Here is a 23427-nt window from a genome sequence, read left to right as displayed (position 1 = left end):
CAAAAGTACTTGCCCTTCTGAGGTAGATGAGGCAAGGTGGGAGCTACTGCTGTATGGTCCTTGCCCTGCCAAGGGTGAATTCTGGGGTGCAACCCATGCCGCCAAAAGATTAAAATGTAGGATGCAAAAAGAAATGGCGATAAAAAATTCAGGCAGCAAAATCAAGGTAGTGAGGTTTCTTCCTGTATTGCAAAGGATTTTCTTTAGCAGCAGCTTCACGGATTTATAGATTTATCAGTTTAAACATGAATAAAAAGGGGCCAACTGTGCAGGAGACAAGTCGTTTTGAAGTAAAATAAGGAATAGTTGCAAAGTCCCCTGGCTGCATAGAGCAACCCACAATAGGTCACTACCTGTTCATCAGGTAATTAAATGTCAGGATCCCACATGGTAAATCTAACGTCATACATTGTTATTAACCGATGAGGCACAAGGAGCATTTCAGGAAAACTAGAGAGCTCAGTGAGACATATCGTAAGCATAAGACAAAATGAGTTGTGCTACATCGGCATGTGGGAGCATCGCTGCCCCACTCCAAAGGACACAAAGTAAACCCAGGGTTTGTATTTGCTGTAATTAAATAGGGGGGGGGGGGGGGGGAAAGGCCACGTGGAGTGATGAGATTGTTCCTCGCTGTCAGAAGCTGGTGAAATCAAAACAGACCCAGGAGACTTTCATTAGGCCAGTTTTTATTCAAATTAAAGGATGGGGAACTACAACGTGATTTTCTTTTATAATATAAATACGCCAGTGAAGAATGTTTCTCGAGTCATTTATCGCACTGGACGAGACAGCTGTCGAGAATTACTTTGCAAAGTCCTTGGTCCTTCACACTCATGCAAAAAATCTTTAATTAAAGAAATTAGCTTAAACAGTCAACTGACTCATTATGTTGTACTGTCAGCTATCGAACCAACAATGTCTGTTTTACAAAAACAAAGAATTTCACACCCAGGTAAATTATTTCACAATCGTCCATTTTTCTTAAAAGGGTTTTTTGTACATAAAATATACAAATTAAAATTCTCAATACTTATTTGTTGTCACTGTAGAGGAAAATAATTTATAAACCCATAAACAAACATAAGGGCAGAGGAAAAAAAGTAAATTCGCTCATTTCCAGACTATAACGTCTAACGCACTTCCAAACGCTGCAGCTCTGAGCAACAAATTATGCTCATGTGAATGTGATTTGTGGGCATAATGTTAAGCCAAGGGGACAACTGCTTTGATACTACATTTTATTAGCAAAGAATCCCAAAGGTTAAAAACGAGCTGCATTTATCTGTTGAACCATCATGTTAGCTTGATGAATAGGCATCGCACATCGCTGGATATTAAGGATTTTGGTCTCCAAACACTGCAAACGAGAGAACAGCATTAAGCTTTCATGGTGGTGTCATGCAAATGCTGCCAAGTATATTTATGGTAATTACAGTGCTGTACACGTCTGTACAAAAAAGTATTTGGATAAACTGAATGAACTGACAATTGGTTTTAATCACCCCCAATTTATCTATTAGGCACAAATGGAAAAGATGGACTTGATTCAAACTTGTTTAAACAACAGATTGCTTGAAGCAAATCTAGCCTGCCGAACATACGCTTGCCTGTTTTGCAGCGTGTCCACGTGCGACGCTGTTGGCTTTTGTGGGTGCGCAGCCCCGGGGATGCTTTCCCTGCAACAGCAAAGTCACCTTGGGGAAACCCACGGCCAGAATCCCGCAGGGGGTCAGCACACGGTGACCCCCCCAAAAAAGAGCCGACAACAGAAGAGAGCCGAGGAAAAGCTCCAGATTCACAAAGGACCATTGCGAGGAAGTAGCCTGAGTTGGGTTTGTAAAGCTTTTACAAAACCTCCTGCAATAATTTCACTGGTTTTGGCAGCCCAGGGCGTTCGATCGCACGCGTTCTTGCGTGCGCGTCGTCCTCCCTCCTCAAGCAGCGCCGCGCTCACGCGGGAGCCGAGAAACGAAACTGCTGAGAGACAGCCTGTCCACCAAGCTGACCGGGAAGCAAACACATGGCACAAGAAAATTAAATCAGGGTATTGAAATTGCTGTAAAATAACTAATCTAAGAGCATAGAGGTGACTGAGGTAATGGATTTTAATTTATCTCACAATTTTGAGCCCAATGCTGTCCTTCTAATACGTTAGAATCAACATAAGAGCTATCCCAGATCTTAGTTACAACACATAATTTCTTGTGCAGAAAACATACAGATTCACACCTACATCACAGCCAGCAAAAACTGTACTGGAGTGTAAGAATTAGATCCAGAATTTAACAGAAGTGTCATTGGCGACCATAAAAAGCAATCCAAAAAATTATTTAAAATTGTCTTATAAAAATATTTACAGTAAAATTTGTTAGCGCTAATGCTACGTTTTCAGTCCTAGAAAAAGGCAATCTTCAAAGGATCTGGCTCAGGTGCTCAGAATTAACAATACAAACACGAAACCACACGCCAAAGACGGACAAATTCAAAAAAGCATTTCAAGGCGGGGGGGGGATACAGCTGGTTCATCACGTGTTACGGTTGTTCATATTGCATAGCTGGAAAACGAGGTCACTTGACTTGCATAACACTGCAACGTTTGAGAAGGAAAGAAAGAAACGTGTCATTTGCCATCGAGGAGAACCGGCTGCAGCCAGGAACAGCATCACTCATCCCTGGCGAGGGCTACGAGCCCTAGCCCTGTCCAGCAAGCCGCGGGTCTAGGCCAGCAGTGGGCAGAAATGCCATTTTACAATAGCAGAAAACCACCAAAACCTGTTTTCCTTATAAGCAAGGAAGGTTTATAAGGGATGTATAGAGGGGGAGAAGTTATCCAACCTTCAGGCATATCCACCTTTCACACCTGACAAACACGGCAAAGTTCAAACTTGCATCTCTCTAGCACTAACTACTAGGTTTTATCTCTAGCCCACATAAACTCCTAGTTTCTGGATAGTATTTGCCTTTGCTCCAGCGATACTACGAGTGTGAAAAGGTTAGCTGGTAACTGTTCCCAACTACTGAGCGGTAGGTTGGGCTGTATAGTAGCTATTTAGCTTTACGTTCCCTACGTCTATACCAGACCTAACGAGGACCCTGTGTGCCCAAATGCTTGTCCACCCTTGTCCAGCCACCTCAGCCTAACAAGAGATGCTAACGCTGATCAGAACACTTCGCCTGTCCCATTTTATCCTCTAGTCCCACAGGCTGCACCTTGTGGTGTTTGCTTTTGGGGCAGTGAATTTGAGTCAGTCCAACCCAAGGCATCATCTTGCCTGTGTCACTGCAGAGATGCATCTCGGGACTCTGATCTGGAGGCAGCTGCAGTCAGGGACACCGACTGACACGATTCCTACCAGCCTCAATAGCTTTTACAGCAAGCAACACCTCGTAAAAGAGCAGCATGTCGTACTAATATTTTGGCACGTTTCACTGCGGATTGTAGAAGCCAAAGCAAAAGGTTGAAAGGGTATTATAGAAAAGACTAATTTTTTTAATGATTATTTTCAGGACCTCTGAGCTGACACACAATGGAAGGGTAGACATCAAGAATAATACCGCCATTTCTTTGGGCAGTTTGCTTTTGTTTCTACAAACAAGAACATCCAAAAAGGAGTGGGTACTACCTGACGTTCCCCGTGAAGGCCAGGCCCCTCTGTGGGAGGTGACACAGCAAAGGTAGGTGCTGTCTCCCCCACAGTGAACAGGCACCCATCTTACAAGGACCGTGTCAACCCAAACACTAAAAATCTACTTATTTACGGAGGTAACCCACTCCTCTACAAAAGCTGTACAAGGTAATGTAGCCTTAGATCCCTCTGAAATACATTTTTAAGTATTTTTCTTTTCTACTGTAGAAGGTCACATGGAGTCTTTTTGATAGGGGATCTGTGGAGAAAGAAACCAGCAGAACACTGGTACATGCTGGAGCTCAACAGCAACATGGGCAGATGTGGTCCTGCAGGCCAGCTGCCCACTACAAAAAGCCTCAGCTGATTTACAGTGGGAAAAAACAAAAAACTAGCAACAACAAAGGGGAGAGAAAATATTTTTCTTCACTAGTTCCCTTTAGCTAGGGAGTCTTCTAGGAGTCCACCCCTGTATGCATGCCAGAGCTCACAAGGAGACACAAAAAGGTATTTTAAAATAAAACACCTTCTTAAACAGAAAGCTTCAAGAATTCGGGATGTAAGCAAGACAGTGACCTTACAGCTGGATTAGATTTGTCTGTTTTGAATAATCTTATGATTCTTCATACTAATAGAGGAACACTTTCAGTACGGGCAAGATTAAAATAGCAATTACAGTGACAGTGATTAGTTCATCTCCATACTCTGGAAGCATTAAAACACCACAGGTATTTTGCTTTGCTCATTAATATCTGCTTGGGTGACAGTGGGTTCTTGCTCTATGTAATATCTCTATATTAATGGCACCATAAGGTATTTCTTTTAACATCTAAATGCTCTATTATGAAATGGCATTGAGACGCTGGACAGAGCTAGAACTGGGGCTTTCAGCACAGCTGAAATGCATGGGTTGGGAATACTTTCTATTCAAGCAACATTTGTTTCACAGGAGCAATAACTCCCATCAGAGCAGCACACGTTTCGTGGGGTTGCGAGTTTTGCGTCGTTCAGGTGCTGAGACTTCAGCCCCAGGGAAGGCACTGCCCAGCAGGTCCCATCACGGACAGCAAACAGCATTCATGGCAAGTAGAAAAATCACATGGTATTTATTTCCACCATACGACAAGCGTTTCAGGGATACATACAGTAGTCCAGTGGCATATACAAACGGATGACTGAGACAGCGTCACACTCAAGCCAGAGCACCCTGTTCCAGTCCACTTCTGCTGACTGCTTTGCTCCGTTGGTACTCAGAAGTTTCCGCTGCCAGTAGTAACGTCCACCCTCCAGGCACAGCGAGTAAGTAGTTCAACAGATAATGTGCACGGAGCATCAGTAGTGAAGAAATCCCAAAGTGTTCATTTTTACTCACATGCCCAAACGTAGCAGTTTTGTTTCACACAAGAAATTCAGTGCCTGCAGTTCAAGCACAGTGTTTATCTCAGGACACTAGCCATTGAGAAGAACAGTTGATTGCACCACAGATAACAAGCAACACCTCGTGTCTAGCATGGAACATGTCCCCAGAGGGATTTTCGCTCTGCAATCCGCCGCAGAGCAGATGATGTCTGTAACGTATCACTTGTCATGCTAAGATGTTAACAGCAATGCGATGGGTCAAGTCAGAGGTCAGTCGTCTTCCTAGTTGGATCCACTTCATTTCTGCTCCTCGCATTGGCTTGATCGTGTGTCACAACGGCTTGTGAATCACAGCCACACCTGTTATAAGAACGGATGAACAGACACAGTTATCGTAGGAGCAGCTCCTGGGTTGCCACGTGGCTAAGATCAACCTGCAAAGCCAAAGACCAGCAATAGGCTAGCAGAGAGAGAGGTGTCTACTATTTCTATGAAACTTTCCTCTACTGAAAGCAACATAAAACATACAAAAATGCAAGATTAAAGCTTTAGGAGACACAGCCCTCAAGTTTATGAACGACCCCAGCTGTTGCCAGCTCTCCCACTGACTATTTACCTGCGTAACTCCTCCCTGTGCTCATGCTGGTTGGTAATAACGTCCACTTGTCTGTGATGGGGTTGTAATATTCCACCGAGGCCAAATTGCAGGAACCATCATCTCCTCCCACCACGTAGAGGAGACCATTCACCGCACACACACCTCAAAGCAGAGCGCAGATGGTTAGACACGGGCGAACTCGTCCCCCACGACACGTCGCCTGCCACATTCCGATTCATTCCCAAGCAGATACCTCGTCTTCCGTTTTTATCACTTTCTTACAATACCGATCACTTATATCACTAGCACAGTAGTTGCATTAAAAACCACACAGACAACTGCAACCAAACACCACAGAAAGACTTATTGTGATTACCTGCATTTCTTCTACACATATTCATGTCTGCTACTTGCTTCCAAGTGTTTGTTCCTGGATCGTAGACTTCCACACTCTTCCTTACCAAGGGACCATCGTGCCCCCCGGTAGCATACAGCAGCCCGCTGAGGACACCAACACCTGCCAAACAGAGCCCAGCGTTACCCAAACGTACAGGGGAAAGGGTTGCATGTCCCTTGTTCTTCTGCTGGGTACTGCCTTGGCCTCTCCAAGGAATTTCCAAAACGTGGGCCACATGTGCCGGTACATGGTCAACTCTCCACCCGACCACCATGTGGCACTACAGCAGGTCTGCGCAGCGATGCCTGGCAGATTTCCCACCTTTCAGGGCTGTGCCGCTTCTCAGGTAGATGTTATTCTATCTGAGATCGATAGTCTAGTCCCATGACAATCATTGGCCTTTATTCAATCTCTCTGGACAGACGCGTCTCTCCTCCCTTTGCCTCCCTGACTGCTGCATCCCATCCCACCCCACCTTGTTTCCACCTGCCTGATCTCTTCTGCCATGGGGCTCTTTGCTTTTAACCTGATTTCCAATTCCAGGGGCTTTATTTTTGCTTTTCCTGCTACCTTTGTGCCACAGGGCTTCATCCTCCGGACACTCTTCCTCTTCTCAACAACTTACAGGCTCCAGTTCTGGAGGCTGCCGCTGGGTTCCTCTACCCCCACTCCTGCCCCCAAACACAGCAGCAGCACTTCACACAGACGAGGTGCCTCCAGCACCACCTTCCCAGCCACTTTCGCAGCCCCCTGGCTCAATCTCTGGAAATAACAGGGATCTGAAAGGTGCTTCTGCTTAATATTAAGTAAATTAATTAAAATGTTCACCAATCCTTGAGAGTTAAAACTTCCAGCAACATATCTTCGTTAATAGGTTCAAAGGCCTCTATTAAAATTAACAAGGTTGGATGGTAGTAAAACAGAAACATAGATCTGAACTGTATTATTTCAACCACGGGCATTAACCAGCAGGATGGCCCCTGTGCCTCGAAGATGGACTCGTGCTGACGACTGAGGGAAAGACACAGAGCTGGAAAGGCGTGCACAGGGAGGAGAGGGGCCCCACCAGCCCAAAACCAACTGGTTTTCAAGTTGACTCTTGTGCAAATATCTTTCCACGTGCGGCACAGAGAAAGGAGAGCACAGGAGCAGTGCTGCGTTGGTGAGCGAGACAGCAGGGACCATCCAGGCTCAGCAGGTCCCGTGCCACCGGAACATTTCCTGGTGGTGTGTCACATCCCAAAAATACGATGTGTCACATTACTCCGAGTCTTGCCACGGTCAGCAGCAGCGAGGACCACAGCAGCCGCAACGCTCCATCTGCGGGATGGCAACACGAGGCGGGGAGGGAAACCATCTGAGCAGTCTTGCTTCTCCATCACCCAAAAACGAGCCAGCACCTAACCGAGAGCGACTGATGAATTAAAGCTCCGGCAGGCACACCACCATTTGGGGGACAGGTACGCTGCTGTAGGTCTATCACCATCAACTCTCTCATCTCCAGATTTTCTTAACTCGCTGCTGCTGGGTTTCACCAGCCGTCTCTCGCTGTACAAAGAGGTGCTGAAATCCCAACATGACATTGGGATTCATGGTTCATCTCTGGCCAGCACTGGGAATTAATCTCTAAGTATCCACCTTACTGGGCCAAATTCCCAGCCTGGTTGAAGTACTCCAACGCACACCACTTAGGAAGAACAGAACACGTCCCAGTGCACGTCCTGGCCCCAGAGCTGTACAAGGTGCCTCCCAGTTGACTGGGGAATGGGAACTCACTTAACTGGTGAGGAAAGCCTACTGCATCCGAGGCCAGCAGCCTGGGTTTGCAGCACCTTAGCATTGCACTGTATTCCGCTGTCAGCAAAAATTTTATACTTTTAAGAAATAATTTAATTAGTAAACTAATTTATGCAAGTAGGAGAGCAAAAAGAGTCAGAAACGCTCTAAGACTTTTCCACCTAAAACTGCATCCCTGCGCGGTGAGACAGACAGGGCACACTCTGACAGGACATCCCTGCCAGGAGGGAGAAAGGGAAAAATCCCGGCTGGTCCAGCAAACCCAGGCAGCACCCACACATCCACACAACCCCACTGCCTGGATTGGGGTCACCCCGGGGACTTGGGGACACCCGTCCTCACCTCCGCTAGATGTCAGCACCAGGACGGCAATGGTTTCATTCAAAGCGTGGTTTCATTTATGGAGCTGTACGATATAGATCGCGCCGCAGCATCAGTGGTGGTGGGGGGGCACTGGGCAATGCCCTCCCCGGGACCTGCTGGAGGGGCGTCGGGGTGACAAGCAGAGCTTGAGGAGCTCAGCTTTCAGTTTGGGAAGAGAAAATTGCAAAGCTGTTTGGCAGGGAAGTGAGAGCGTTCCTCATTACCGGACTTGCCGCGTGGAGGTGTACTTGCAAAGCAGCACTCGGAGCAGAGCGTTTCAAACAAAGCAGATTCACTAAAATCCATCTCACGACAGGCACAAACTGTTTTGCTGTGTTTCAACGTGCTGTCAGCAACACGAGATACTCATTCTGTTCTCCCATAAGGTTGCATTGCTTAAGCATCAAGCAGATACTAAAAAGCTCTTCAACTGAATTCAAACAGTGTGTGACCGTATTTGCCTCACCTGGAGTTACAGGAAAGGTATTAGAGCGAGGAAAGAAAGACGGTGCGTAGAGAGAAGCCTCTCAACTGCCCAGCTTAGGAGGAAATTCCCACCACAGCTTTCCCTGTGGGGTCATTTCAGCCCCCACACAAGGGGCAGCCTCGGGGCTTGGCTACCTCTGTGTAGCTGCCACTTCGGCTGTTGTACGACGAGAACTGCACAATTTGAGATCAGGGAGGACCCACTGCACACACGGAGCAATAGGACCAACACTGACACACTCCCTTTCAACCGAAGATGATTTTAAATGCAATGGATAAGAGCTTTTATCCCTTTCAGAGACAAACAGTCACAGAGAGGACAAGTGCCTACCTGGCCTAACATCACGCAGTTAGAAAGTTAGAAACCATCAAGACTAGAATATAATCCTTTTTTAACATGTCCTTTCCTCTAATCCTCCAGATCACCAACTCTTGCCAGCAAAAGCTACACTAAAAACTAGCTTAGCAGGGGCAATCTGAGATGAATTCTGTTACCTTGACTTGATATGCACATCACCCAGTGCAGGTGTGCTTTATACTGCAAAGCACCCACAGGGTGCTTTCAGAGAAGATCCAAAAGGAAAAATCCATCTGACAACCCGCAAATGATAGGAGAGAAGGAGGTGCAGCTTGGCTTTCCAGTCCCTGGCTGAGCCTGCAGCTGGCGATTTGGAAAGATAACCCTTTGCTTACAAGTGAGATGCATCTGTTAGCGAGGCTACTTAGAAACATTGAACATCATTTCATTAATCCAGAAATTAATTTCAATTTGGCAGGTTTTAACAAAGTCAGGAGAGCTGCTGAGAGCTTCCAAGCAATTACGGTTTTTCCTCTCACGGGAAGGGGGTGAAATAACAGGTTGCACTTGCCAGCCCAGCAATGCCAAAACACACTTTTCCCTCCCTTCCGTGAGCAGAGAACCCAGCGATCATCTGCTCTTAAGAACACATCTTGGAGCCAGTACCTGCACCGCTGCGTCGAGTGCTCATGTCGGCTACGTAGGTCCATTCGTTCGTGGCTGGGTTATACTGCTCGACGGTACTAAGGCACTGACGGGACGCTCCATCGTAACCCCCCACGGCATAGAGCTTACCTGGAAGAGACACACGTTGGCATCAGCATTACGGCTACGACTGATTTATGTCACCGTCACACCTGACAGTCCCTGGTGAGGACAGATCCTGGCTGAGGGAGACCCTGGGAGATGTGCCTAAACCTGCTGGGACATCTGGGGAAAATCCTAGCAAAAGGATCTGAAGTATAGTCGCAAACAGGCAGGGCTGTTTTTAAAGCTGTCAGCTAAGACAAGGAAACAACAAAACACAACAGCTTAACTAGAAGCCAAAAGCCCAGAGGTTTTTCCAAATGATTTGTTGGCCTAGGAGAATAGGTAACATCAAACCGTGTTCTGCCGATCGAGCGCTTCCTCCTGTTCAGGTGCCACAAGGCAAGGCGCGCCGTCAAAGGTCAATACTGTACATTAATTACAACATCACATTAGCAATAAATACGCGATAGCCTCTTATGTTAATGGAATACCTGCATGGAAACCTAGACCTGATTTTGAAGAACCTGGACCAAATCAAAACCAACCAGCGCTGCTAGTACAGCCCGTTCACTCAAGCCAAGCGATGCCAACACAGAAGATAACCACGGGATACCCTCGCAGCATGGTGTATCTGTCCCTCCCTACCTCAACTCGGGGAAAGCTGAACAACATCCACCCAGCGAGAGCAGACAAGCACAGTCGGATGTCACGGGACTACACCATACACGAAACACGGCTGGTGCTCCACCATGTAACCTCTGTTCAAAGGCCTGACTGACGCTCTCTCCTTGTCTCCCTGTATCGTCCACCAGCTTGTTTTGCATTTAGGCAGTAAACTCTCCAGGCAGAGACAGTTTCTTTGCGCTTCTTTACTAGAGCACTTAGCACAAAGGCATTCTGGTTCAAGACCAGGCCTCCCAGACACTACAACAACCAACCATTAAAAAGTTCAACAAATATGCAGGAAAGCTCTAATCCAAGTTTTTGTACAAAACCCATGAATAAGACCAATTTTCAATCCGTAACAGCAGAGCCTGGCCACAAATGAGGACGCAATTCTTTGCATGCACATGAGACTCCCACCAGCAGTTATCATCTATGGTCTTACGCTTTTGCATCCTCCCGTTTCCTTGATGTTTGCCAGGCTCCAAGAACAGGCCAGCTCTTTTCTTTCTCCCTCAGCTCCACTCATGGCCTCCTCAGGCTGTGCTCATTAGGAGAGGTCTGCAAGGATCAGGTTTACGACTGTGCTCCTTCCGCATCTTCCTGTTTCTATAAACATTTCAAACTCTTATTTGTGCTGTTGGTTCAACCTGCCTGGTGTTAGCGAATGAATCAAGGCAAGCGTGCCAGACCAAGCAAGACAAGATAAAGTTCCCTGGCTGGCATCAATTATTAGATATTTTCAGTACCCACAGACATCAGATCAATCTTCAGCACGTTCACATGAACGCTGTGGATTAACTGCAGGCTGCAGCTTGTTCCCTACACCAATATGATCAGCTCTTCTTCCCCATCGCATGCCCTCTTTTTTTTTATCATGGATTCCAACACGTGCAATGCTTATTTTTGCTTTCAAACAAAGCAAAGGAAAAGGATTTCGTATGTCTCCAGTAGAAAACCGTCCACAGAAATGCATCTCTCAGGTACGTACTTAATATTTGTTCTGCATTCAAATCACTTCACCAAATCCCAGTGACTGTCAGCAGCCCAGCGCTGCACAAGCATGGGCCAATTTGGAAGGATTTGCTTCTTAAACACGCAAATTTAGCACAACCACCGCTCTTTATTCTATCTCCCTTCCTCTTCTCACATAAGCGCATTTCATGTACATAAACACATTTCACATATTTCCCATTCGAGCAGGTCAAACCAAACCACTTCAAAGCACAGTTTATAAGAAGGCTTGTGCCCGTGGCTGCTCCGCACTGTACTAATTGGAAACTGCTACGCCACGCTAAAGACAAGGCCAAATAAAACCTTTCGCTTGCTTCGGAATTGCTTTTGCTAAAGGAAAACGAGGTTCTTTCTCCTGGATCCAAACCAAGCTGCTCAGTTCCAGCTCACTCGAGTTCGGTGCCGACACATCGGTGCCAACAACCGCCACGATCCCTCCAAGCACCCTCTCCACCCACCTCGCCCCCGACCCGCCCCAGCACCAGCATTTGCTATCGTCAGCCCCTGCTCGATTACAAACCAGAGCAAAGCGTGCCGTGCGTGCCAGCAAGCCTGATGTCAATAAACACGGGTTTTAGTATTCCTGCCAACCCACCAGTTTGGGCCTGTGGGACTAACTACGCTCCTGTTTCCCTCGCTAAGCAGATTTTTCTGTGATGGGTACTCCATCCACAGAGCCTGCTGATAGCAACAGCATACACTGCACAATATCATTTGCTTTCAGCGACCAGAAGCAGCCCAGGAAAAATAAGGATTCAAAGAAACCTGCACGCACTTAATGGCATTCACAGGAGGCACGGGCTGGGCTGATATGGGTCTGAGGCTCTTGGAAAGCTACACGTGATTTTTCACTAAGATAAAAAGGAGAATGGAAAAAGCTGCAGCAATTACGTCATATAAAATAAATCTTTACCAACTAGTCTAGAGAACAGTTCCTGCAGTTCCCTCCTATTGCACTTAACCGTTCAGGCTTCTGTTTGGCACAGTAACGTTTGCTTGATGGAAATGGCTGCTGATTTTCTTACCCTCCACAACTCCAACTCCAACACTGCTTCTTCTTGTGTTCATGGGAGCCACAAAAAACCACTCATTGGTTTTATAGCTATAGGCCTCAACTGATGCCAGACCTAGTTAAAAAGGGGATACACAGGTTTTCTAATTAAAAAAAAAGAGAAGAAAAAAAGATTGGTGTTGCACTTTCATCTGCCTTCCACCTCCTCCCAAGCCCGTAATTCCCCCCACACTCCTGCAACCCAATTTTCTAGTCCCTTGCCTTTCAGGCTGGGACCAGCGTGTCAACGCCACTTCTTCAGCAGCTGGAAAAATTGTTACCCCATCACCCCTGCCCAGGGACTGCTGCCCCTCCAAAGTGCTGGGGACACCAAGGTGGAGCAGAGTCCAGATTCCAAGCCCAGAAGTCCCACGTCCTTTCAAGCATTACAAAATGTCCATGCAAAGGTTTAAAAACTCCTCCAGACCCTCTTGCATTGTACTCATCACCAGCTGAACTCATTAGTTGAGGGCTTAACCAAGTGGCAAAGCTCTACAGCAGAGGCAGAGGTGTGAATTTAAACATGCGGTTATGCCAAGATAAATCCCGGACACACATCCCATAAGATGCCTTGCTGGCATTTTGTTCATGTTGCTATGAAAAATTTCACTTAAACAAGGAAAAATCCCTTTTCAGTCCAGAAAAAGCATATTCATACAGAGAATGAGACTGAAAGAACTGTATCGCTAAAGAAAAAAAAAAAACCTAGGGTAAGATTCTTTGCAATTATCGATGGGTCAGAACATGCACGCGGTTAGTTAGTTACAACACGCAGCAAACCCAATCTCTGGCTCCTTCTCTATAAAATCATAAGGGAAAGGGCGCAGGAACCTCACTAAAGCTCTGCAGTCTTTGCAGGGGTCTCTGAAAACAGTTTTTCAGGTCAGGCACTGCCTCGTTTTTGCTCAGTCACCTACCAGTGCTGCCATCAAAGCCGCCCACTGCGTACAGGAGATCATTGAGCACAGCTGCGCCTAAAGTGCTTCGTCTTTCCTGCATGCTGGCGATGGATGTCCACTGGTCCTTCACACCGTCGTACACATCAACCGTCCGTACCCTTAAAGATCCGTTAAAGCCCCCAACGGCATAAACATTGCCAGCCATAAATACCACACCTGATAAAAGAGGAGAGAGATTTTACGGAGGTTTTACAAACACAGTTTGGGGAGCGAGTATCATCAGATGTCTGTCGGGGCACGTAAGACAGCAGGGAAGAGGAGAACGTGGGCAAGTCTGTGGCATTTTCTGCAGGTTAAGAGCATTGGAGCCAAGTATGATAACACATACATGTCGTATGGAGGGTGAAATGCACATAAATACACGGCAACGTAAGGCACAGATGGATTTCCCACCTGAATGAGTAATTTTCTGAGCCAGAGAGAACACCAAATGGTGATCCACATTCACAACCCTGTCAGATGTCTTCAGAGGAACACTCCCAACTTACAGATCTGCTCTCCATCACCCACTCCTCAGCACTCAGAGGGACTGACTCAGCTCCTTTGATTTTCACTAGGAAACCAGCAAGGAAAACTGGATGCCTGTGGGCTGCCAGTCCAGCGGGATGAGAGGAGGAGGGGAAGTACTGATGGCGGAGCAGCTGGGAGAGAGAGATGAGGAAGGGGAGACAGCGGCTATGGAAGGCAGACAGGCAGGAGCAGCCCCTCTGGAGAGCAGGGCATCCACCTGAACGAGAAGGATACGTGGCTGTAGGGAAAGAAGAGGAAGGAATGGCAAAAAGAAAGAGCTGCTTGAGGCCCGGGGGAAGGCTGAAGGGGTGACTGAGGACATCCATCCAGCGCTGAAGAGCTGCACTAAGAAAACAAAGAAGGTTGCAGGAAAAGTTCCCGTTACCTGCTCTGCATCGCCGGGAGGGAAGCTCAGCAACCTGATCCCACCGCTCCTCCTCAAAATCATAGCACTCCACACTGCGAATGGCTTTGGGTGCTTGCCCACCCACCACGATCATCACCTGGAGAGGGAAGACGAGAGCTAGAAAACCTCAGACACCAGCCCGGGCAGCTGCTCTCTGCAAAGAAACCATCACTAACCTGGTCAAGAGTAGCTGCCAAAAACATGCTGCAGGCTCACTAGAAGCCTCTGCAGCAACACTTCTTTCAGTCAATTCTATTCCAAGGGGGAAAAAAGTCATCTCCAATTTAATGCACGCTAACTATGGCAGCCCCATTAACCCTTCCTCCCTGTTTCTGAGGTGGGCAACCTGCCCTTTTTCCCCAGAAAACACAAAACCGCTCGGCACCACGGCACACGCAAGACTCACTGCAGAAGAATTTTTAAGTGAGGAAGATCCCAGTGTAATTTCCACAGCCAGCCCACTGTTTAGTCATTATCTCCATGGTGGTGCTAAAAATAATCGATGCCACTTAGCAAATAAAACCTGACAGCTGTATTGCCACCTGCGGGGAAGATGATACTCGGGGAAATCACCAGGACTATTAAGACCTGGGGTGCTGGGCTGCCGAAGGAAGCGATTTGTCAGCTTCATTAAGGCTTTTGGCTGCAACACGTATTGATGCAAATCCAGTAATTAAACCCTAAATTCCTTACAGATAGGGAAGACCTATGTGAAGGTGAGCAAGGACAATCTCAGGAGTGCGAGAACCGCTCTGCTGGGTCACGCTAAAGGTCCATCCAGCCCCAGACTCCATTCCCAGCAACGGCAAGCAGTCGACACTGGTGGAAAAGCGAGAAGACCTGGATGGCGTGCAGTGCAATCCTTCCCAAATCTGCCCTATCTGCCAACAGAAGACAAACTCCCCACGAACTCGCTGACTTGTGGTCCCAGGACCCTGCAGCTCAGCACTCAAGGGCTGCCCATCGGTGCTGAGCCCCAGCTGGGCACTGCAAACCAACGCGTGCACAGGCAGCGTCCAAACCATATACAGCTCGACCCACACTTTGTTCTGAACACGTTTCCTTCAACCCTCCAGTTATCAAGAGGGAGGATTTGCTCCCCTTATCACAACAGATCAGCAGGAGCAAACACCGCCCAAGACAATCTGATTTTTACAAGGCCGAGGAGCTAGAAGCAAGATAACTGGGTTTCAAATATAGTCAAAGAGTAGATGGGAAACTGGCTTTAGCCTCTGCAAGGTGGCTGTGAGTACCTGAGGGGATAAGATCGTCGCTCGGGTAATGAGCTCAACTCCCAGTCACGGTTGCTTTAAAAGTAGAGAGCTAGGCAGCAATTTAAAGAATTTGAGGAGTAAGAAAATAGTGGACCGTTTGATCTACAAAGATGAGAATGTGACATTAGAAAGCAAACTGAGTCTAAATTAGCAGCCTGACTACTAGTTGTGTAACAGTCTTCCATGGAAAGCTGCAGAGCTTCACACGATTACAGAATTAAGAGATTTCACAGCAGACGGTAATCCCTCATCAGCGGGGCCAACAGACCAGATGAAAGTTTCTCAGTAACAGGATTGCTGGAAGATCATCACCTTCTCCCCTTTCTTCACAGTTAAAAAGAAAGGAGGAGAGACCTGCAGAACATTTGGGTTTGTACTCATAGGTCATGCTACAGAAGATGTTGAGAATCTCTGAACTCGCTGGTTCACTGTTCATTTCATCCTTAACTACTTTAGTCCCTGGAACAAGGGTCACATCAGCCCGTCCTGATACCCCCAAAGCTACGTTCTACCAACTTCATCTCAGCGCCAGCAGGCAGAAAGGACATGACACGCTCTGCAGAACCACAATTTCTCGATGGACAGTCCAATATCTAAACATCTAAATAGTCCCTCATAGCACAGATCTCATACGCCACCCCACAAACCAAGCTCCCTATGATTTGTGCTTAGAAAAATAATACACTGCGGTTTTGATGTCTTACAATCTCCGAAAGGCTTATTAGTAACTTCAGTGACAGTCTGTTGCGAGACATCGTGCCAAACTGCATTTATCTCCAGGGCAGAGGGAAAATAGTTTCTGTTGTCTTTTTTTTCTTCACTAATAAAGTGGTGGCCAGAGCATCACACGCCTGCAGGATAAACCTGGGGAGTAACAAGGATTATTTATTCAGTAGCTGCTTTGAGTCTATTGAAATTTGCTTCAGACTTCCTGCCCGTGTGTCTGCGTGCCGTTGTTTCCTGCTTTCCTGGCTTCCGATTATGGATACGGGAAAAGGAAAGACACCTACCGCGACCTTCCTCAGCAGGGCTCCACGACACTGCCAGAAGCCGGCAGAAACCTCCGCCGACCCTCCGGGCACCGCAGGCAGCTGCCTGCGGCCGCTCCACGGCTCGGCGATTCTCCAACCGCAGCTCCGGGTGAGCTCCGCTCACAAAACCACTTGTGGCTGGCAAAACGGTTCCAAGAGCAGACCCTTGCCCCCGGGAGCAGAGATATTGCTTCTCCTAAGTTTATCCAACTTAATTATGTACCCTTGGTGGGCACGGGCAATACCAGAAGAGGGAGTAAAAGACTTCAAAGGGCAATCACGGAGTTAGTGAGAAGTAACGAGGCAAGTACGCCAACTCCTTTCAAAGACAGAAAATGCCACCAGTCATACGGCGTGAGGTGACACGAAGCGACAAACTCGGCTTACCTTTGGCAGGCTAACGGGAGTCCTCGGCTTTGTTCTGGGATTCTTTATCAGTTGCCTTTGATCCAGAGGAAGCAAATGATATTTCATGGCCTCGATAAGGAAGTCTTTACAGGTGTTGTTATTCTTGATTAAAGCTTCTTCTTCAACTGTCTGAGAACACGCGCACACATGAAAGATCATTTAAACTGAAGTACTTGGTGGCACAGGTCACAAAGAGTTTTGTAGAAAAAACACAAAACCTGGAATTTCTCTTCCAAAGTACCAATGTAAAAAAAAAAAAGAAATGCAGAAGACAAACATGGACTTCCCGCTCTTCCCAAAGAAACACATGCAGTAACATTCAAGCTTCTCAGTTTTTTCCATATCACTCATGAGTAGCAGTGCTCCCTTGATTTTACCACCCTCTGCCAGACACTTAACTCAGCAGAGCAGAATTCTCCAGGAGTTTGGGTACAAAATAAGTAATTTCTTTTATTTGAGTCAGAATATTTAAGGAGAGGCAATATCTTTTACTCGATCAGAAGATATAGTTGAGAGAAAAAAATATGTGATGGGTTCATCTTGTGAATACCGATTTTATTTCAATTGTATTGATTTTTTTTTTAGATACATGATAAAAGCATAGGAGTCAAAGAGCCCATATGCCAACCCCTTCATTGGGGATTCTCAGCTCATTATCAAGGTCCAGATCCCAGGAATTAACTTGTCAAGAACAACCTCTAAGTCAGACCAAGTCAGAGAGCATCTCACCTGCCAGTCACAGAGCCCCATCTCTATGCGCAGAACACATCTTAAGACAAAATTGTCACACGTGGCGTGTTTTCACCAAGTTAAATTTACCTGTGCATTAGGGAAAAAACTGCACAAGCCTGTACCACCACCACCCGGGTATTTTCAAGGTGAAAAACCCCAAGATACTAACTTCTAAATGCTTCCGCCAAGAGGGGCAGGAGGTCTGCTCTCAGCCCTGACTGGGAGAGCACGGGTCACATTTACAAGAAGGTTTCTGCGCGCACACACATTGATTTCAGAGTCCACCCAGTTTTTCCTTTTATTCCTCTGTTTACAGGCTTAGCGACATGCCAAATTACCCATCTCAGAGACAAACAGCCAAGCCATTGTGTAAGGAGCTACCAGCAGCTTACGTGCAAGTATTAATTACTTATTTGCAGACTAACCTGTACAAGGTAATCTCTGGGCAGAAGGGGTAGGCGAACATGCTCCATCAGTTTAGCCATGTGCTCTAAGCGAGATTCCTTCTCATAATTTATCCAAGAAATAACCGCTTCAAAGACCTACACAGATAAAGTACAATTAAACTGAGAAGAGGGAACTGGTTTGCACAGTTACCTACCCAAAATCAAAAGCCTTGTGATTTTACAATATCGAAGGAAGGAGGTACAAGATCTCTATCAAACAGATGAAAAAGTCGTGACTGTGCACAGAGCACAAGCACCACGGTAGCAAAGAGGTGAACTGACCATGCATATTAATAAGCAACTTCACATCTAGATGTGCTGTATCACTCTCAAAGCTTAAGCATGTGTCCAGGACAATCATACACCTCTTGGACATTAGTACTGGAAGGCAGCCAGGAAACTTAATTAGCCGCTGACATTTGCACTGGACCTTATACAAGAAATCAGCCACAATGATTACTCCTGATAACAGAGATCTCCCCTCCCAAAGGAGTCTGGCCACACAGTAAATCACTACGCTCACCATCATATTTAATCACCGCACCAGTTCCACCCCCCAAAAGAAGAAGGAAAAAAAAAACCAAGAAGTCTTCAGGACAAGTTCACCACACACGCAGGAAAACCCCTGCCTGCAGCCAGGGAGCCTCTGCACTGCATGCATTTCACGGCTAAAAATACTCGGATAGTCCAGCTGGGAAACAAGGGCACGCTGGACTTCTAGTCTGAACCAAAACCTAGTTTTCCTCCCAGATCCAACCGGTTCAGATAAGCATCCAAACTTTGACTCGGTGACGAACTGCTCACAAACAACCCCACGCAGCAGGAGCCACGCAGAGCCCTGCACGACAAACAGACGCGGGCAGAAGCGTCCTACGTGGGCTCCTGCATGAATATGCATGTGCTCATGTAACTGTGAGCCCCACTCCTCCCAGAAGAAAGGCCTAAAAATGTCGCCAGGAGTGGGAAAGGCTTCCCAAAACACCCAGCAAGGCAAGGAGAGGGGCCGGTGCAGTCTCAGATGCTGCACGGCAGGATCTGGATCATTGCAGTGGAGTTTCCCCACAGAGTCAGAATTAAATTCCGACCCTTAACTCACATCTACGGGCAAAATTCCCCAAGTGCTCTCGCTACCCAGTTACTCGGGTGGGGGGCTGCGCACAGCCCTCTCTCCCACAGATCCCGGCCATCCCGTGCTTCCCCGAAAAAGCATCGCTGGCTCTTCGCCCCAGCACACCCAGCAAGTGCCCTTGGTTTAAATTTCCCTCCGGGGTCACCAAATGGCCAGGCCAATTTGCACGGATATTTTTCTTTCTTTCTTTCCATCCCTCCCATCACTTCCCAGGAAACCATTTTGTTTGGTCCAAGGTCACTAAATTGACAAAATCAACCAGAACCAAGGGCACCATCTCCCGGTCCCCAATTGTCGCTGGCAAATATATTTGCGTCCTCCCACAAAGGAGAGGCAGAGCGGAAAGGGGTTTCTTCCTCCTAGGCTAAACTATATACTTCAAAAAACCAGTAAAGCATCAGCCTCATTTCCTATGCCAACAAATGCTCCTGCTGAACCGTTTGGAATTCAGGACACTGCGACGAGGATTTAAGCAACACAACAGGGGGCCGTGTAATCAAACTCCAGCGAACACGGAGGAAAATAAGTACTGCAGAACCTTTAACTATTTTAAAATGAAAATAAATAAACAAACAATTTCACTTTGGCTACAAGGCATTTAAAGTAGAAACTAGGTTGTTAGGAGATTTTTAATTGCAAATGAGCATGGAAGGAACATAAAGCAAATGTTTAGCCAACAAACTTGCTTTTCATTAACCTCTTCTGCACAAATGCTGAGCTACAGAACAGGTCACAGGACTGAGACATAACCAGCTACAGAACAAAGATGCCAGCAAACAAGTCTTAAAGGAAGGTAAAGCAAATGTGCACAAGTAATAAACTGCTTCCTCGGTGCTGGAGACTGCTCCCAAGTTAGGCGTACACCGATGCTACCCTGCTGTGCCTACTCTAAAAATAACAGAATTTTTTAAAAAAAATCAGATTCTGGCACCTTCCATTGGCTCTGATTCCTGATTTTATGAGAAGGGGGGGGGGAAAAAAAAATCTTAATCCAAGACAGCAATATCTCTATTTAAAGCCCACATCTGTTTCTACTACTGCCATACCCTCCCTCCGCACGCTGTGCCCGCTGCAGACCCCGAGCAGCTGCTGCCGCTCCCCCAGGAGACGCGTTTTTCCAGCCATGCACGACCCGCCGACGGGGTGTGATGAAACGAAGCAGTTACCCACACAGCTTTATTTAGAGCAGAGGCACGGGCTGAGTTAGCGGCTGGCACCTGCCTGGCTGTAGGCGCAGTCCCGAGCTTGGGAGAAACAGATTTCCCACTCTATGGAGCAGAAGGCTAAAAGCCTGGAACATCCCCTTTCTGCACACTACCTAAGCAAAGAGCAAGCCCAGATGTTTTCCCAGTCTCTTCGGCCAAAAATCCAGTTGTTAGATGCTCCCAGGACTGAGGACCAAACTGTGCATCAGCTTCTACTGCACATTAGCAGCATGAGGCAATGAGTCGATTACTGGACTCTGTGTAAAATCCCCAATCCAAAAATCCCAACCCTTTTAAAAATTTCTTTCGTCACTGTTCTGAGTTGGCAGGAGCCCCTTCTCAAGGGCTGGAAGCCCCTCCTTTTCACACATCATCAGTAAATATGAATAAACATTTTTTTTTATACTTTTTCCTTGCTTGCATGCATCATTGCAATTAAAGAGCCAATTAGGTCAGGTACAGAAAGCATTGATAAAACTGTTTTCAAAGTACTCGGCTATAGCAAAAAGAGCAGGCAGGGACCAAAATAAACCTTTGCCCTAGGCTGAAAGGGCCTGTGCAACTGCAGAGGCTGGCAACAGCAAGGGGGAGAGGGAGAGAAAGGAGGATAATCTTTGAGTAACAGGGAAACATTGTCACCATTTTACAATTAAAATAGATTTCTGCGGTAGCAGACAGTTTTTGTAATGCTGATGACCTAGGGGATATAAGCATGCCAAAATTTGTGGAGATAAAGAATATATTTTATTAGGCCAGTTGGTATTAGTTGGGGGGTAGCAGAGGAAGGGGAGAACACACAAGCTCTTGGGCACACATGCCCTGAAGAACTGTAAGGGCAATATTTTCCTCCCTGGCCTTGTTACCTTCTGGCCCTGGCAGGACTCAGCTATAAAACTTCCCAATGACCCAGAGCTGGCAACGCTCTGACTCACAGGCTGCGGTACATGTATGAGACACGGGAAGAATGGGAACGAGAAAGCCTCTCGTAAAATCTGGCTGTGACAATTTAGCTCTCAGATGTTTGAAGAATTTGCCTACTTACAACATCTTGTCGCTTAAAATATTATCTACCCGTCACACGTGCACATGCATACACATAGATATGCGTGTGTGTATGTATAGATATACACACACACATATATATACTTTTTTATATATACATATTTATTTTTTTACAATATATATCTCATACATTAGCAGATAGGAAGAATAAAGGTCAGGAAAACTGTTTGTCTGTCATGGACCTAACATGAAACAGCAGCCTATGAGTCTGTCCTCAATTTTCAGCACTTCTTTGGACTCCAGCACGTATTTCATGTTTATGCTCCAATCCCATTCTCTGCCTTTCTCCTGCTACTCGTATCTGTTGTTTTGAACGCGCAGCTTATGCTCACATTTCCTTCCACTGCCTTGCATTCTCAACTTTTACAATCAGCTAAAGAAATACTGGTTTTGATTGTATAAAGCTCAGATGAGGGAGGGAGTACTTTGATTTCTCTGGGCACAAGGCCAATAAAAGCTTTTTAACAATGCTGCACAGGACTGGAAAAATCGGTTACTAAACTTGCACTTCCCTTTGCAGGCTGCTTGGCTCATACAAAGCCATTCTGCTGCGAGTTCACGCCACGTGGGGGTTTTTTCCCCTTTCTGGCCCTGCCTGTGTGGCACCTCGCAGCACCCCGCCGAGACGCCCACGCCAGCCCCACGCCTGCGGAAACACGCTCCCGGAGCCTCCGAGTTTGCTGGCTCAGGATCTGAATGAAGCCTGGCTGCATTCGTACCTCACGCGGTGCAGGTTTTCTGGCAAGCTTTACGGTCCCCCGTGGTCCCAAGCACCCGTGTGTCTGCAGCCCAGAGGGGCTGAGCAGGATGGGCACCCAGCACACCCGGGTCCAGCCTCATCCCACCAAAACATGGGCATTCGACAAGGGTCCTGAGGTTATGAGCCATTCGGAGGCGAGCTGAAGGACTCGAGGCACGTACCTCTCCCCAAAAACCTGCTGCAGGTCATGCAAGAAGCCCACGCCAGAGAAAGGGGCTGGAGCTGGCGTTCACCAAGTACCGTAACCGCTGGACACCCTCCTTCCCAGGACTACAGACCACACAGGACGTGCTGAACGTTTCAGCCACAAAACAACATCAACCGGTGCCTTTTTTTCCCCTCTTCCATTAAAAACACCGATGATGCTAGGAACGTGTCTCCTTCCTTCGTTTCGTTTGTGGGCCTCCTTTAGTTGTTTTGGCCGACACGCAACAGAAGCCAATACTCCTCCCTGGCCTAATGAAATTCAGCTTTTTTTGAGGTTTTACAGCAGGTAATAAGAGCTTTACACAACAGCAGATGAGAGGTTCCTAGTTTTCCAGAGAGGGAAGGTATTCGGTTCTGGCCCCCAGGGCTTTTGGAAGTGATATGGATCTGAGAATCGTTACTTCCTGCAAAGAACAACCAAGTGAAGGTCATTTCTATGTGGCTTTAGGATTCACATTATTTTTAATTTTCCCTTCCACGTGATCGCTGTTGGAAAACGGCCCCTAAAGAGCATAACACGAGAACAATTCCTGATGTAAGGTCTAGAAACATTCCAGCATTCTTACATTCACTGTTGCTATACAATTTACTGTACCTTTTCTTCAGAGGAGACTGTGAGCTTGTCACTTGATATTAAACTGCAAACCTGGTCCAGACTAAGGCTAAGAAATTCTTCTCCTAGCATCACCTCAGGAAAGTGCTGCTCTGTTCAACAAATGAAAAGGGGGAACAGAAAATTATAATGAAATCCATGCTTTAAGTCAATGGAAGGACTACAGCATTCAGAGAACCGCTATTATTACAGCTGTGAGCACCCAAGACAAATGATATGCTGTGACTGCATGGCAGAACAGGAACAGAAAATAGTCTCAGAGCAGGTTAAAGACATCTGA

The 23427-nt window shown here is 46.8% G+C and overlaps 1 protein-coding gene across 6 annotated transcripts in view; it reads right to left on the bottom strand.

Moving 5' to 3' along the window:
• Positions 1-688: 688 nt before the first annotated feature.
• Positions 689-23427, bottom strand: part of KLHL3 (kelch like family member 3) — a 56282-nt gene continuing 33543 nt past the window's right edge. For 5 of the 6 annotated variants that reach the window (XM_049829342.1, XM_049829343.1, XM_049829348.1 and 2 more), the window contains 10 exons: positions 23130-23239; positions 18151-18267; positions 16973-17122; positions 14260-14377; positions 13323-13520; positions 12380-12481; positions 9594-9722; positions 5963-6103; positions 5605-5748; positions 689-5348 (listed from right to left, as the gene is read on the bottom strand). In XM_049829342.1, coding sequence (XP_049685299.1) covers positions 5320-5348; positions 5605-5748; positions 5963-6103; positions 9594-9722; positions 12380-12481; positions 13323-13520; positions 14260-14377; positions 16973-17122; positions 18151-18267; positions 23130-23239 — 1238 coding nt within the window. In that variant the 3' untranslated portion in view covers positions 689-5319. The remainder of the gene's footprint in view (positions 5349-5604; positions 5749-5962; positions 6104-9593; positions 9723-12379; positions 12482-13322; positions 13521-14259; positions 14378-16972; positions 17123-18150; positions 18268-23129; positions 23240-23427) is intronic. The other variant, XM_049829344.1, reaches the window with a different exon arrangement.

This window comes from Accipiter gentilis, chromosome 26 (genome assembly GCF_929443795.1).
Source record: "Accipiter gentilis chromosome 26, bAccGen1.1, whole genome shotgun sequence".
NCBI classification, from domain to species: domain Eukaryota; kingdom Metazoa; phylum Chordata; class Aves; order Accipitriformes; family Accipitridae; genus Astur; species Astur gentilis.
Note: the sequence above shows the minus strand (reverse complement) of the source record. Positions and strands in the feature narration are given on the sequence as shown.